The sequence below is a fragment of the Protopterus annectens genome, chromosome 2.part1, assembly GCF_019279795.1.
Source record: "Protopterus annectens isolate FY-2018-M chromosome 2.part1, PAN1.0, whole genome shotgun sequence".
Taxonomy (NCBI): domain Eukaryota; kingdom Metazoa; phylum Chordata; order Ceratodontiformes; family Protopteridae; genus Protopterus; species Protopterus annectens.
In genome coordinates, this window is record NC_056729.1 from 1,406,212,346 (window position 1) to 1,406,229,923 (window position 17,578).

A 17,578-nucleotide genomic window follows, 5' to 3' on the forward strand; every position below is an offset into this window, starting at 1 on the left:
CTCGTGAGGTAGGAGAATTCATCTGCTCAATCTGTCTGCTATCAGGTTTGAGCTCCCCAGGATGGGCATTGCTACTAGAAAGTGTTTGGAGGATATCGCTCATTGCCACACTCTTGAGAGCTTCTTGACACAGGAAGTAAGATTTGGTTCCTCCCTGTTTGTTGATGTACCAGACTACTGATATGTTGTCTGACTGAATTGCAGTCATTCCTAGAGGGAGGATAGATGCGAAGGCCTGCAACTCTAAGAGCATTGCCTTCAGTTAAAGAACGTTGATATGCAGGTCAGTCTCTATGGGGGACCAAGTGCCTTGGACTGTTCTTCCCAGATAATGCCTCCCCACCCCATCTGAGAGGTATCAGTGGTCAGTGTGGCATTGGATTGAGGTGGGACACAGGGGTGGCCTAAAAGAACTTCCCGGATTCCATCCACCAGGATAGGTATTTCTTGCAAAAACTGGTGATTAGACATGGGTATATCACTGCATTGGGTATGTCATTGGATGGGTCAGACTGGACAAATGAGATGCTAGAAGCCATTGTAGTAACCGTATGTGAAATCTCGCCAGCGGAACTAAGGTGATGGTCACTGCCATATAACCCAAAGCTCGAAGGACTAGAAGTGCAGGAACCTTGCTGTAGGAAAAAAATAGCCTGTACTTGGGATTTTATTTTCTGTAGCCTGTGAAGAGGGAGGGAAGCTACGCAAGAGATGGTGTTCAGGCGAGCACCTATGAACTCTAAATCTTGAGTGGGACTCAGCTGAGATTTGGAGTGATTCATAGTGATGCCCAGGTGGGAGAACAGGTGTAGGATGAAATCTGTTGCTTGAAGCAGTAGATGGCTCGAGGGAGCGATGATAAGCCAATCATCTAGATAAGGAAACACCTGGAATCTGTGCAGTCTCAAGTGAGCTGCTACTGCTGCCAAACATTTAGTGAACACCCTGGGGGCTGTGGTGAGACTAAAGAGCAGCACCCTGAAGTGGAAATGACTGTCTCCTAGCCAAAAGTGGAGGAACCTTCTGGAGTGTCTGTCCATTTTTATGTGATAATACGCATCCTGAAGGTCTATAGAGAACATCCAATTGTTTTCCTCTAGAAATGGAAGTATGGACTGAACCATGACCATCCAGAATTTCACTTGTTGAACCAACTTATTCAGAATGCTGATATCTAATATTGGTCTCAAGTCCCCTGTCTTTTTGGCACTCAAAAGAACCTTGAGTAAAAATCCAGATCTTATCTGGTCTGGTGGGACTTTTTGGATGACTCTCTTTTCTAGCAGCTTTTGAATATCTAGGGCTGCCTGGGTGGAACATCAGAGAGTTTTCATTTTAATTCCAGAAAGAGAGTGAAGGGGATATGGTAGCCTCTGGAAATGATCCTCTGCATCCAAGCATCTGAAGTTATTTGTCACCAGGCAGTTGAGTGCAGTGAAAATCTTCCCCCGACTGCTTCCAGAGGTAAGCAATCAGGCCTCCTTTCAGGATCACTGATAGGGTTGCTCAGTGAAAGAATACCTGGACCCCTGATTTTGCAGGCCACCTCTGCCTCTGCCTCTGAGTTGGCATCTTCCATTAGAACTCCCCCTCTGCCCCAAGGGGAGCCACCACCACCTGGGTCTTGAAAAAGCCCTTGGGATTATTTGAACCACATCTTGCCCCTCCTCTGCTTCCAAGAGTAGGACCGTTGGGGAGAAGAAAAACGCATGCCCACTGCTGATAGGCTCTTCCCATCCTTCTCAAACTGGCTAGGGTTTCCTTGACTTTGGTGCCAAATAAGGAAGATCAGTCAAAAGCTACAATGGCGAAGGAAGATTTAAATGGCTCCGCAAACTCACACAAGAGCATCTAGGCATGACGTCTAATGGCAAAGCCGGAACCCGCTGACCTGGTCATCCCTTCAGCTGTATGCATATGAGCCTCATGGACGAGTTGGAAATAGACTCCAGGGTGACTAGCTGGGAGGCCACTTTACCCTGGACCTCCTCAGACACAGCTCCTGCTAGGGTATCTGATAACTCCTTGATCAGATCCTTCTCGAGTGTAGTGAAGTGTGCCATAAAGTTCAAGGACCATATCACAAAGGTCAATGAAGCAAAGACCCGCTTTCCGAATCTGTTTATCGCCCTGGACGCTCGGTTAGGGGGGGTGAACAGTGGAAATCTCAGCTAGTTCCTTTTTGGTGGCTGCCACCACCACCATAGCATATATTGCTAACACTTTTGCCCAGTGCTGGTGGTCCTCTGGAACATATAGTGTTTTGTCAGGTCTCTGGGGAATTGGCTCTACAGAATCAGGAGCCTTCCAAGCCCACTGCGCAATCAATTTAAGAGATCATCAGCAGGAGGGGGTTACCTATGCAGTAGATGGGTGAGCACCAAAAGCCTGCAAGTACACTGAATCCTCAGAGATAGGGTCTTTGGGCTTCCACTTACCCCTCTGTTTTAGAATTTTTAGAATATGTCCAAAGGAGATGTCTTCCCGGGGTGACTGGGGGGAACCCTCACCATCATTGCAGTCTGTGTCTTCTATGACTTATTCCTCAGGGGAATCTAAGTGTTTCCTCTTACATGTCTTCTTCGGGGGAATTTCTGAGAAGGACTCTGAAGAAGGGGAGTCCTGTGCAGGGACATCTTTCAGGTTTGACACCCGCTGTCCAGACATGGAGGCTGGTGGAAGCTCTGGGCAAGAAGGAGTCTTGTGATACAACTCCGACGTGGAAGGGGACAACTTACTCAAGGTTATTTTTAGTGCCAAAAAAGACAGGGGACTTGAGACCAATATTAGCTCTCAGCATTCTGAACAAGTTGGTTCAAGGCCAGTGCCATTTCCATAACCTGGAAGGCAGCCCCCCCCTCCGAAGAGGGATGGGAGCCCAGAACCAAGAAGGACAACCTAGGGACCGAGGTCAGACCCCACTCCGAGAGACCCACCTCCAGAGCAGGAGCCGAGGAAGAGCCCACATCTGTCGAGGTTCAAAAAGCCAAGGGCGACTCTGAATAAAAAAGTGGAGCTGGTCTGAAACTCTCGGACCTGACAGCAAAGCTATGGCCTCAGGAGTCCATTGATTCCGAAGGAACTGAGGGAGTCAAGGCAAATCCTGGAACTGAAGGGGAAATGGTTGTCAGCACCAGAGCAGCTGGAACCAGGGATATCGGAGTTGGTGGATCTAAGCCCTCTGAAGAGATTAGAAGAGGAAGATTTAGTGGAGTCCTGGGAGAAAACGCCCCAACTCCAAAAGGGAGACGGGGTCTGGAAAGAGGCAGAAAACCTGCTGGCCGCTTGCAGCTGAGCCACCAGCCTCATGACGTCAACCTAGGTAAGACTCCTGTAGATTCTGACAGATAAACCTGAGGGGAATTTTGGTCTTTCAAGGAAAGGGCTAGAGAGTTGTCCCACAAAGGGGTCAATAGAGGGAGACTACCTTGTCCCAGGTGTGTAAGTTATGGATTTTGGCACTGACAGAGATTCCATAGTCTGTGGAAGCACAGATGGAGATGCCAGTGCCGACTGAGATGCCAAAGGAGTAGGTACCGAAGATGGCACAGAAATTTCTGGCACTCTAGTAGACAGTGCAGAGGATGTTCACAGTTCTGACAGTTTGCAAACCTTAGCCTTTGGCTCCATGGACGCAATAGGAGTGGAAGGCTTATGCTTTTTTGCCACCAGAACTGAAGAAGACATTGGTACAGAGTGGCCTTTTTTAGCTCCGGAATCAGATTTTGAGGTGGACGAGTCTGTCTTGGATAAGGCCTTCTCAAAAGAGGACTTAATTAGTCGTTTTAGCATTAATTGATTTTTACGTTCAGTAAAGGTCTGGGTAATGAAAGCCTGGCAGACAGAACAGACTTGGGAAAGATGAGATGGGCCTAAATAATATACACAGGAAGAATGCCCATCAGAATTGGGCATCTTCTGGCTGCAGTCCTGGCACTACTTAAACCCTTTAGTGCTTTTTGGTTTCTCGACTATGTTGAAGGGTTACTCAACAAATCAAGGTGTCAACAGGCGAATACACACAGACACACACACGCGCGCGCGCACACACACACACACACACACACACACACACACACACACACACACACACACACACACACACACACACAAACTACCAACAATGGTAGGCTAAGATACCTATGGAAGAATAAAGAGAGGGAAAGACACTACCAGCAATGGTACTGAGAAATTGCCAACTGGTAAGAAAACACACTCACTCAACAGAAAAGTGGGTAGAAAGGATAACGAGTATGTGTGTATATATATATATATATATATATATATATATATATATATATATATACACACACACATACATACACATATAAGAAAGTGAAATTAAAGTTACAATAAGGTTGAAAAATATAACAAAATTTCACTTAGCTGCAAGAGATAACGGGATTGAGATAATATGGAGAGGGGCGCATTGTCGGTAGAGTCTTAATTCGAGAGTTTTTGGCTGTTGCAGCTATGTAATGGCTGAGCAAATTCTGACGGTCAGAACCATAACCCAAAGGTAAAGAATAAATGAAGATTGACAACATCAGTTACAATGTTATTTATTTTTGTTTGCCTGTGGAGAGGATTTTCCTCATCCATGCACAGCTGACTATCGACATTTACATTGTCAATCTTTTGTAGTCAACCTTCTTGCCAACGACCAAGGGAATTAATCCTATATGTATATCTAGGTGTGTGTGTGTGTGTGTGTGTGTGTGTGTGTGTGTGTGTGTGTGTGTGTGTGTGTGTGTACATATATATATATATATATATAGAGAGGTTCATACTAGGCTATCTGCCGTAGGGCATTTATAAGCCTAGCCAGAGTGTGTTTGGCTTTTGCCACCCACTTTAAATTAATTTTGCTATTAATTTTGCTATGCCCTTTTTTGAGGTTAGTATACTGTGCCTCTGTCTAACAGTGACACAGAAGTGATACCCGGGGTAAACCTATGATCCCTCATCCACTCATCAAGATTCCCCTTGAAGAGAGTCAATGAGGGACTCTGCCTTACCTGGACTGGGATTTTATTCCAGAGTGAAGGGAGCCTCTGGGTTATGAATCTGTCCCTCCAGCATGTCCTATTTATTTCAGTGCTGAGGTTGAAGTATAGGTTCATATATATATATATATATATATATATAGATATATATATATATATATAAAATGTACACACAACTACAACTAGTTGTATAATTCATCCTGCAGAATGAGTTCAGTTCAAGAGAAGGGGAAACTAAGACAAAAACAACGTAGAAATGTGTTACTCTTCCTTATACAGGGGCACAATGAAAATAAAGGAATGTTCCCCAGAGAAACAGCCAAAAGGAGTGGTTGTAAAATAATGTGATCAACAAAAATCACATGGTATGTAGTAAAGATGGAAAGTTGTGGAGAAGAAACTGAAAACATTTACTCAAAATAAATTCTATCTAATAGTAAATGTGTTCATTATGGGCAGCCACGGTGGTGCAGCGGTTAGCGTTGTCGCCTCACAGCAAGAGGTTCTCCGGTTCGATCCTCGGCTGGGGTGCCTTCTGTGTGGAGTTTGCATGTCCTCCCTGTGGTCGCGTGGGTTTTCTCCGGGTGCTCCGGTTTCCTCCCACATCCCAAAGACATGCAGTAGGTGGATTGGACACTCTAAATTGGCCCTAGGTGTGAGTGTGTGTGTGCCTTCTATGGAAGGTTGGGCGCTGGGCTGGCAACTCGACACTGTAAAACTTCACTGCCAATCCTGTGTGCGGACAGATGATCCGCTGTGGCGACCCCTAACTGGGAAAAGCCGAAAGGAGAAGAAGAAGAAGAAGTAAATGTGTTCATTCTACCTTCAGCAAATAGTCACAGAAAATATTCAAAGATATGTCCCAAAAAGCATTACAGTCAGAAAGTAAGTAGAAGAGTGTTCATGTGAATCCAGAATGTCCACTAAGTTTAGAAGATTGCTCAAAAAGCCAGGTAGATGCCTTCCTATTACTTGATCAAGTCATGAACTCATCATAGATGACACTTACTGACTTGAGTTTTTCAACTTCTGGAAAAGTAAAAACTTCTGTGTATTGTTGGGGGCTGCAACACCGCCCCCTCAAATTACATAAAAAATTCAAGTCACACAATATTGGGGGAAAGGGGGGTGAGTAAGTCATTGGATCGATGAGTTTTAACTTGAATGAGTTGTGGTTTGATCATTAGGCAAGTATCCCTGAACTTATACTCAGAAGTTTCAAAAGAAAAAAAATTAATTGATTGAATTTATAGACATTGAACATGCTGCTGTTTAATAGTAAAGTGTTTTAGGTGGACACTTTATCAAAAATATGTAAAAACGTTTTGCTCTTAGAAGTAAAAGAAATGCTGTCCAGTCATGTCAAGTCCACTGCAGGGATAATAGTAAACATTTAGTATAATACTGCAAGGAATCATTTTGCGCCATAGTTAATACATACTATTTTTTCACAGTAGATGACACATTTCTTACTGCAATTGTAGGCTTAGAAGCAGACAATTCAGTGTTAAACTTTGTTCCGTTAACTGTTATGTGTTCTACTAAGTTACTATCTTATCTGAATTGTTGGAATCACTTTGCAATACCCATTTTTTTATTTTACTAGGCAGTATTTTGTTTCAAATCTGCCTACTGCTGAAATCTCTAACATTTTCAATTTACTGTTGCTGTTAGGTTATAGCATTAGTTAAATATATGCTTTAAATCATGCATCTGTACTCTTACAGGCTTGTTAACTTTTTCAATAAGTCATCCATGCATGGGGTTGTAAGGAAAATTTCAGCAGTAGACAAGCACTAAGGGCAAACAAGACCAAAGATTCTATAGTGAATTAGTAGCCCAGAATGTACTACACTTGGTCAAAGAGGTATGGGGAATCCTTAGCCAAATGTAAACTACCAGTGTAAGTTCAACGAACCACTAGAGGCACTAGTTTGCATAAAACAAGAGTCTTTTTTCAAAATCCACAGATAAAATAAAAATAATGGCCTACTAGGCTTGCTATTCAAAACACAAATAAAGCAGTATTTCTGGGTACATTCAACCAACTACTTATAGTCCCCTACTGCTCCTTCAGGAAACTGTCTGACTTTAAGAAGTCTCAGACTGTAGGCCTCAACCAGGGCCTCATTCCAGCTCTGTAATCCAAGTGATTCTTTCAGGTATGCTCCATAAGTTATCCCCCAAATGAACTATCATAAAGCAAACCTCCAGGGTCTTGTAGGTAAGCTTCTTTTCAAATGAACAAGAAAGGTAGCTCTAGCAGATAAGCCAGGGAACAGTCACAAATAAAACCAAAACCAACTTCTAGATGAATTCTTGATCCACAAGCGTAAATTAGGTACTACAATCTACCATAAACCTATGAGAAGGAATAATTTTCTTCATAGACACAGCATGTATCCTTTACATGTTTTCAAAAATGTAGCTGCGGTAGCGTTGTCGCCTCACAGTAAAACGTTGATCTGTTTGATTCTCAGCTAAAGCGTCTTCTGTGTGGAGACATGCGTGAATGGGCGTGCCAATCATTAGCAGACCGGAGTTCCGCTGTGGCAACCTCTAACCGGGAAAAGCCGAAAGATACAACAAGTTCAGTTACAGTTCCATAGAATATCAAGACTAAGTATAGAAAGATAAAAAGGAAGATAGAATTTTTAGTGAATTAATTAAGGGACAGAGGTGATGCTGTGACTGAATTAGGAACATTATTTCAAGAGATATGCCAGATAAAGAACAGAGTTATATATTACTCAGAGAGAAAAAATGAGGGAGAAGAACTTACAGTAGTACCGAATAATATAACAACAGAATAAAAGAAAAGAAAGTAAGACTGACTATCACATATAACAGGCAAACTATGGATGTCATAGGGATAGTTATGAAAAAATTGGCAGATTTTGCAAGCTCTGATTTATGAAAAAACATAATTCCAGATATACTGAATTTTTCTTATAAAAGATCAAAAACTTAAAGCAAAAGTTAATTTCCCAAGAACAGAATATGCGTAAAAGAATTATTACTGACAAATGTGGTACTTTTCCATATTGGAAATGTCAACAAGTAAGATTATTTATAAGAAGAATTATATTATAAACCTATTCACAAAAAAAAAAATTCAATTTGAGTTGCACAGGGACATGTGCTACACAAAATATAGTACACATGGCACTGGTCAAAAATGTGATGCCTTTTATATAGGAAAAATGAACAGAAGGTTAAAAGACAGAATTAGTGATCACATTTTGGAAATAAACAGAAATGTGATCACTAACCCCCTGTTTAAGCATATTAATATGGAAGAGAATACTCATCGGTTTGAATTTACCATTCTTAAATTGTTAATTTGAGAATCAGGAATCAAGATGTAGTAACACAAATGGAAGAAATAGAATACAAATGGAAATGTCATTTTAGGGCTATCATTCCCCAGGATTAAATGAAAAAGTGAGCATAAAGTCTTTTCTGAAATCACAGGGATTAAGGAAGTGATGTCATGCTACATAGCTTTAGTGAAGTATAAAGGCTGGACCCTTTAAAAAAAAGTAATGTAAACAATTGAAAAAGCACTGAACATAAGCTAGCTTGTGCACTTATCATTTATACTTTTTTTTAAATTTATTTTATTTATTTTTATTTATTTTACATTTGTTGACCGGGCTAGTCTAGCTGGAATTATTTCCATTTTCAGTAGAGGCCCGGGGAGAAAAGCTCCACAGAAAATACAACAATATTAAATGTAGTAATAAGCTAATTATTAACAAAATCTAACAAAAAGACAAGCCACACTAAACTCTAGTAGACAAAGTGACAGAATCAGATTACAGAGCATATTAATTAATGGAGTAAAGTGGACACCAAAATGATAGCATGTAATAAAAGAAAGATATTAGAGTACAAGAGACAAGAAGAAAAGAGGGAGTAACACAAAAGTTAGAAGAGAGGAAGAGGGAGTAGAACAGTCGAAAAGTGAAAAGTCAAAAGAGAAGACAAAGAGAAGAGAGGGGAGAGAATGAGAGGAGTAGGTCCGAGCATAGAAGGAAATCCAAAGGGCACAGGATAATTTTGGTAGTAGCTTAACAAGAAATGATACGAGTAGATGAAAAGAGGGAGTAACACAAAAGTTAGAAGAGAGGAAGAAGCAGTAGAACAGTCGAAAAGTGAAAAGTCAAAAGAGAAGACAAAGAGAAGAGAGGGGAGAGAAAGAGAGGAGTAGGTCTAAGCAAAGAAGGAGTCCAAAGGGCATAGGGTAATCTTGGTAGTAACCTAACTGATAAGTTAAACATAAGAGCAGATGAAACGATAGGGGTAGAGTGAAAAAAGTTAGTCAGGTGTACTACAAGAACAAAGCCAGTGATTTTGGAAGTACAGTTTAATTTTATGTTTGAAGAGAGGTAAAGAAGTGATCAGTGTTATATCCCTAGGTAGAAGATTCCATATTCTACCTACAGAATTAGTGAATAGGGAGTCGCCAGCTGAGTTGTTGGACTTTATAGATCTGGCCAAGAGTTTACAAGAGGATCGAAGGGACGTAAGATTGCTATAAGGGATAAAAAGTTGTGAGAGTATAGGGGTGTTATCAGGTTGGTGCAGTATTTTATGGGCAATAGTGAGTTGTGAGATTACAAGAAAAACATAATTTAATAAAAGCTATTTCAACTAAACACTTACACTCATGCATCATGGATATGTCTAGAAGTTGGTTAAGTTCAATTTCACCCTTCTGAACCTCTTAATGAGAAATTAACTTCCTATCTTGTTGCAGGTTAACTCTGTGCAGCACCAACTGACAATCAGTGCCTCATTAACTGGCTAATATCTTATTTTTTGGACTAATACTGTGGGAACTTCTCATTCACAAGAGACACGTAATGGTACGTCTGCCTTTTTCAAACTCAACATCACAAAAAATGGGTAACCATTTGAAATGTCAGGAACCACTACAGTGAGTCCTGAAACACACAGACTGAATGGCTGAAAGAATGGACTTACATATACTAAGTCTAAGATGCCATTTCTTGGAATATTCCCTTTTCTCCAAGGTAAGGTGATCTCCAAGTTCAAAAATATAAGTTCAGGGGGTGTGAGGGGTAAAGAAGTTTTAGCAAGAAGAGCAATTTTCAAGATTTGCTCTTTTTCGTTTGACACTTCCTCATTCAGCATTTGGAGTGCTGACAATTCAATAGGAAGCCCAAAAAATATGTGTGTGTGTCTGTGTGTGTGTGTGTGTGTGTGTGTGTGTGTGTGTGTGTGTGTGTGTGTGTGTGTGTCTATACGTATATGTGTGGTGTGTCTCTGTCTCTGTGTGCATTTATACAAGCTGGGATTGTGTGTATAGTCAGTACTGACCACTGATGTTTAAGTATGATTTTACTTCCAAAAATATAGAAAGGATAGTCCCACAGGTGCTGGTGGAGCTGGCCGAGGAAAGGTGGCAGTGAGCAGTTGGCATAGGGTTGCAATCCTGTGGCAGGAAGGTGGTTTAAAAAAGTACAATGCCAAAATGGGCTGGTGGGAGAGGTGTACAGTATGAAGCACCATAATTAGGGAAGTGCTTAGCAATGGCAAACTTCATCTGCATGGTAGCCTTCACAGGAACAGGAACATGCAAACATCCAGACAAAGTCAGAGGTGGCCTTCAGATAAATGCGGGAGGGGGAGATCTTGGCCAGTAAATGGAAATAACCTTTCCTGGTAGCCTGTATGATAGCCATTCCATGAAAAACGTGTATCCAGGTGATGGGGAACAGGGTGAAAAAAAAGGATACAAAAATACAAAAAAAGAATGAGCAAAGACGATAAAATCTTTGCTGTCCCACTTTTTTGCATTCAGAAATGAGACTCTGTTTAAGCCTTGGCTTCTGTGAAAAAAAGAAATTAAGTGAATACTTCATATTTCTCAAACATTTTCAAGGTGATGTGAAGAAAAAAGCCCATTTACAGAAGCTGAAAATGATACTAGCTTTATCCTGTTCAGGATTATAGGTAACCTTAGCCTGTCTCTGCAAGCAATGGGCGCAAGTCAGTGAAGTGATCCTGTATGGGATCCGGTCATTGCAGATGTTTAAATACACTGATTCAAACACCACACACATACCTACAGGCAATTGAGAGAATGTCCAATTCACCTAGTAACATGTCTTTGGGATTTGGAAGGAAGTAGATCATCCAGTGAGGAAACCATGTGGACAGTCAGAGGACACAAAGCTTCTGTATAAATGGTTCAGAACTGAACCACAGCACTAAGACTTGTGATGCTGTAAAATGAACCACTGTACAACTGAGCCACCCAATAATGAGTAAATTTTTTTTCAAAATCTTACGAATTTTTAATTGCTATACGCAGTTAAAGTCAACACTCCATCAAAGCTTGAAACAATACAGTCATTTTATCAAATCATGTGCAAATGAAAACATAACTATTAAATTAATATTAAAATGAAAAAAACAGATTTAATTATGTTTTTTATAGAAAAGGAGTAACAGTAACTTTAAAACAAAAGAAATGCTATACTTCCTTAAAACTACAATGGACATAAAAATAAATAAATAAATAAAGAAAGAAAAAAGTCAATGCATTCTGAAAAATTATGTCAGAAGAATAAAATTTTAGTAAACATTTAAAGCAGCAGCTCCCATTCTGACACAGAGATTCAAGCTGGGATGGGAATGGCAGAAAAAAAGAATGTGTTTGCTGTTATTACATAATATGGAAAAATTTGGGGTTAAAACTGACAAATGTTCCACTGCATGTTGCTTGATGTTCTTAAACACTTATGGTTGGTATTACTTATAACATAAATTAAGCCATCATTTGTTATTACTTACACAACATGAAAACATTTGAGGTTGACTCAGACAAGGTTTGCACTGCATGCTGCTTAATGATCTCGAACCGTTATTGTTGCTATGACTTATAATGCATACTATTACACTGTAGTTCACTGCAGCTACAGAAAAGGTTCTAAAAGTCTGAATAGAAGCACCAGATGATTTACCTTTCCTTGTCCACCTGCACCTCTTCACTTCCTTGATGCTGTTGCTGCTGCTGTTCTCTGTACTTTGTGAATCTGATTGGCTGTCACTGCTCTCTTCAGACCCTTCTGACAGTTCTGTCACCCCGTCTGCACCGTCCTTCTGGAAATGACACCAGCTAGTTCAGTCATGTAATGCTTATATCTGCAAGTAAATATTTGCCATTCTTATCCCTGTCAAAATTATATTATCTTAAATACAGTTCAGTAAATAGAACTACAATTATAAAGAAATTAATAATGACTGAAATGCAGACAGAGCAGAATATTCAGATGAAAAAGGAAAATGAAATTAAGAATGGAGCAGTCTGCAAGTTTCCATTCTCCTGTTTCATTGTGGGAATGTGCTATGGACAGAACAAGACCTATGTACTTGACATAAAATGCAACAAGGAATCATGATTTATAACCCCCCCCCCTCTCAAGTTCTGAAACATGCCATCATCAATAAACTAAAAGAAGACAAGGTACTGCAATGAAATTCAGAGATGATGGTCTATGATCCAGAAAGAATATTGATCTGCATAACGTCATCCAGCCAGTAAAGCTGAGAAACAAAAACTGACAAAAAGGTACAGAAATATGGACCATTAGCCAGGAAGCAGTCAGAGTACCTTATATTCAAAGGCCAACCTGTCAATAATCTGAGTCCTCCCATTTTGTTAGTATCATGCCTAACATTCCCTTTGAACCCATGTCTGGTATGAGAGTGATCAGTTTCTCCCCACCTAGATATCCCACCTTGTCAGCAATCAGCATTTACACCCACACACACTTAGGTTCATAGGTAGGTACTAGGCTATCTGCCCGAGGGCATTTATAAGCCTAGCCAGAGTGTGTTGGCTTTTGCTGCCCCATTGATTAATTAACTGAGCCTCTGTCAAGAAGAGCCCATAAAGTGATCCCAGGGATGTATTTTCTGTTACCCATCCACTCAAAGTTTCTCTTGAAGAGTGTTAGTGAGGGGCTCTGCCTAATGTAGTTAGGAATTTTGTTCCAAAGCATGGGGCCCATCTCGTGATGTAGGGGTTTATGTTCAGGCTGGTGAGTTTTTCCTATAATTCCCAAGTGGGGAATGGTGTCAAAAGCCTTGGCGAGGTCAAGGTAGGCTGTGTGAACTACCTTCCCCTTATCTATGGCCTTGGTGACTGCCTCGAAGAAGTCAACCAGGTTTAGTAGGCATGATCTGCCCTTAACAAAGCTGAACTGGGTCGGGTCAAGTGTTTGGAGGTTCCCAATGTCTTTGTTAATGAGTTCCATGATGATGCTCTCCATAGCTTTGCAGACCAGGCTAGTCAGGCTTATGGGGCGATAGTTACCAGGGTCAGTTGTGGCCCCTCCTTTGTGGAGCGGAATAACCATTGCTGTGCGCCATTCTATGAGCATGTAGCCTGTGGAGAGGCTGAGGTTGAACAGTGTGGGGGGTTAGTTCGTTCTGTAGTTCGTCCAAGACGCAGCCTAGGACACCATCTGGCCCCATTGACGGTGTGCTTTTGGCTTTTGAAAGGGCTATTTTCACCTGCATGTCTGTGATTTCCGGGACACTACACTTTTCCGGTATTGTTGTGGGCCCTTTTGGGGGTGAGAGGGGGGTGAAGTTTGCACTGAATCTATCTGCCAGGATGTTGGCAATATCAGTGGGTTCAGTATATTTTGTGCTGTTTTGCACTAGCTCAGAGCACATCTGCGAGTTGCCACTTAGATTCTTGACATAGCTAAAGAAGGCTTTGTGGTTATCTTTTGAATCCTTTGCTATTTTTCTTTCGAAGTTAACCTTGGAGGATTTTATGAGGGACCTTAGTTTCTTACTGATACTGATCAGGGATGTCTTTCCTTCTTGGGATTTGCTTTTTTTCTGAACTAGTTTCCTTCTTCTATTGTATAGCCTGTTTATAGCAGGGGTCCACCAGACAGGTTTCCTTCCCTTAGGGGAGTGAGTCTTGGTTTTGCTAGGGATGACAAGATCCATGCATCCTTAAAGGTGCTCATTGAAAGCATTTGGTGTTTCCCATCTAGTCAGCCTAGGTAGCATTCTGAATGGTGTACACACCTATCCCCAAAGCACTGCAGTTTATATGAATCCCTGCAAACAAGCCATATCCTTCTGGAGTGCACAGTGCATATGTTTGTTGCAAGTTTATATTAATGAGTTGCATAGCGACCTGTTTCTGAATCACGTTTTATAATTAGGAATGTTCGACAGAACAAGAATATACATTACAACTGAAAACAAGACAGTTTCATCTTCAATGGGTGACACTTGGAATTTTCTACATGACAACCTTCTCTCAGAATTCGTCGAAAAGCTTCAGCTCCTATATTTGGAGTGCATGATGCCACCACACTGGGACAGAGGAGAAAACATTCACTCCACTCTGCACAATTCCACCCCCAACAGGACATAAGCAAGCTGCATGTCCAGCACACACACATTAAACAATGATATCAAATAATAAACACCTCAGACAATTCTGTCAGTGCTGGAACAGAAATAAAGCCAAACCTCAATTCTACAGAAGACCTGAACCTATACTTCCATAATGTTCATAGACCTCTTCATCTGAACACTTCAAACAATACCATCAGAGGCAGATGTGTGGAACAGCTAAAGTCAAACCTGATTTCTACAGCAGACCTGAACCTACAGTCCCATGACACTCATAGGCAGCACCTTAGTTTTTTCTATCACAGAGTTGTTGTGTGTTGCTAATGTACTGCAGGAGCATCTGTTACTCTGTCAATTATTAACAGGGTCACTGAGAAAACTTTTCAAAACGTAGTTCTCTCTAATTTTACTTGACAGCAGTCACAACATCTGAATCTCTTTGTACTACAAACAATGTTTAAAGGACAGCAATGAGACAGTGTCCTATGATGGCTGGCACAGCTGTAAATGCACAGAGCAATCTGTAGTTAAAATTACTGGACAACATCTAAGATAATTACTTTGTTTTTGGCAATGCTGTTGATACTTTCTTGCCGCTCATTTTTAAATGATGGACATTAACGTGCAGCCCCCCCCAATGGCTGAATCAGTTCCACTGTTCATATGTGTGGACATTCAATTCCAGTACCTGGTCTGTTTGCACTTACTTTGCTCCCCTACCACTCCCCCCCGGTGCGTTTCCTTTTATACTTACATAAACCACACCCAAGTCAACCTATGACAGATATAACACATTTTATGTGGTATCACAATGCTTTACCCAAATGTACTGTCTCTACAATAATCAGGGTCTACATGAAGTCCTAGCAACATACACACAATGCTGCCTTATACAAATCATAGTAAACTCCTACTACTACTCCTTTTTCATATTATTAACACTAAATTACTACAATAACTTTTACAACAAGCACAGCGCTTCTCAAAAAATGAAATCATCACTTAACATTTTCCCTTCATCTACATAAGCAAACCATACCCATCATCTAGTTAAATCTACTAGCCCCATCAGAATCCCATAATAAGAATTTTACTGACCTATTATTAAAATCAGTTCTAAAAACTATACAACCTCTTCCCACACTCCTCAGTACACATTTTATTAAGTGCAGACATACAACTAACCCAGGCCCAATATACAATAACTCTTAACTCAGTAATTCACACAACAACATAAAAATCTGCCATCTAAATACTAGAAGTATTTGCCATAAAATTAAAGAACTCCACTCATGGGTAGAACACCAAAAGACCGACATCTTAGCCTTTACAGAAACCCCAAATAACAAATAGAGAGATTTTCTTTCTAGGTTATAACATCACAAGACTGGACAGACAAACAAAAGGTGGAGGAACATGTATCCTATTCTCCAATATGTAGAATGTACAACAGTCTCAACTATCTATTCCTTCTTCTCACTTGCTGAAATTTTCTGCTCACTGCCCTAATTATAAATCCCTACATTCAGATCCACATTACTTCATTCTACATACTCCCACAACCAAACCCTAATAATATCTATATCCGAGAAGACATCCACTCTTGGCTCATTTAACATGCACTAATAATCTTGCTAGGAGACATGAACATTCCACTGGCCTAATGAACTAACTTCTATAGGATAACAACCAATCATAAATCTATACAAATTCTCTCAGTTAATTCAAGACATAACCATCACAGACAAATGCTACAAGAAGCGTAGTATCACGTGGAACCCTACCAAATTCCATAAATGACCATAATCCTTCATTCTTAATCGAGGAAAACAAAAAATCAAAAGGAACATACTAATAACTGGGTCCAAACTAATAAGAACGTGAAGTCCTGCTGGAGTTGAGCTCTTAATTCAAATCCAGGTTATCTGTTGTTGCCTGTCCCTTATGATAATTTGACAACATAATTCCCCTCCCTCTCTCCATTTACTGGTTGTTGGGAATATGGACATAAGTATGAACCCTTTAACTATTCACTAGGCTAGAAGACCTTTGATAAAACTACATAATAGTGGCTGTACTAATACTGCTTGCACTGATTTTAATGTAAATTAGTATGTTTTACTATAATTAGTTTGCTGGTTCCTTTTGATAGCAGGAAAAGTTTTCCAGGCTAGTTGTTTTGCATTAAACTTTGGGTGGACGTGTTACTGAGAATTTAAACATTATCCTTAACAAACCAAACTCCAAGCAGTAATAGTCACCCCTGCTCATTAGTCATTTCTGTCAGACTCATGGACCAGCACTTCTCCACAACTTCTGTAGCCAGCCTGATTGAGATGGGTGTCTTGAGATAGTGTAAGAATTGTCTCATGCTGTCTGATGTTCATCTATTATCCAAACAACATAATACAGTGTGTGATAGATGTACATACATAATATCTTTGAAAACAAAATCTCACACACAGTAAACTCGGATATCAAAAGCATCAGCAGTACACCAAACACAACACCTTACCAATGCCATCACAAAACACATAACCCATCACATGCTGAGGCTCTGAAGATTAACTTGCCTAAACCTCAAAGACCTCCAATACACAACACAGGCACAAAGCACACTCAGCAACTTAAGCTTACCTCTTCATGCAGCACAAGTAGTCCCAAAGTCATGGATACTAAACCTGTAAGGCAGGCATTGACCCAATCAAACATTCTTGTTACAGGTAACTCAAGTGTAAAACATACAGATGTACCTCTTACCATGCTGCGCAAGGAAGGCGTGACAATTAGTTGCTCATTTATTCAAAGCTTGCTGTGCCTGCCTTGGATACCTGTGATTATAATTCCTTGGCCTGCATCTAAAACCATATGTGGACTTAGAAAGATGATATATGTATGTATGTATGCATGCATTTTGCATTTGCTCTACCTGAGTGCTATCTATCTGAGTGCTATTTGGCAGTTCTGTGCAGCATTTATTAATCTTGTTGAATGTATTACTGTTTTTCAGCCTGCACATGTTAAAGAAACACCATCTGTTTGTTACGGCACTGCTCTTTGGTCATTTTAACAGTGTTCTGATACTTCCTAACCTTCACTAATACTGCAAAATCGAGTTTGCCAAGTACTTCTAAGCTTTTCTGTGTTTGTAGATG

General features: G+C 40.5%; 1 protein-coding gene across 1 annotated transcript in view; it reads right to left on the reverse strand.

Moving 5' to 3' along the window:
- Positions 1–17,578, reverse strand: part of ASXL2 (ASXL transcriptional regulator 2) — a 2,483,396-nt gene that overhangs the window by 1,340,268 nt on the left and 1,125,550 nt on the right. The window contains exon 4 of the mRNA XM_044062884.1: positions 12,002–12,140. Within this exon, the coding sequence (XP_043918819.1) occupies positions 12,002–12,140 (139 nt within the window). The remainder of the gene's footprint in view (positions 1–12,001; positions 12,141–17,578) is intronic.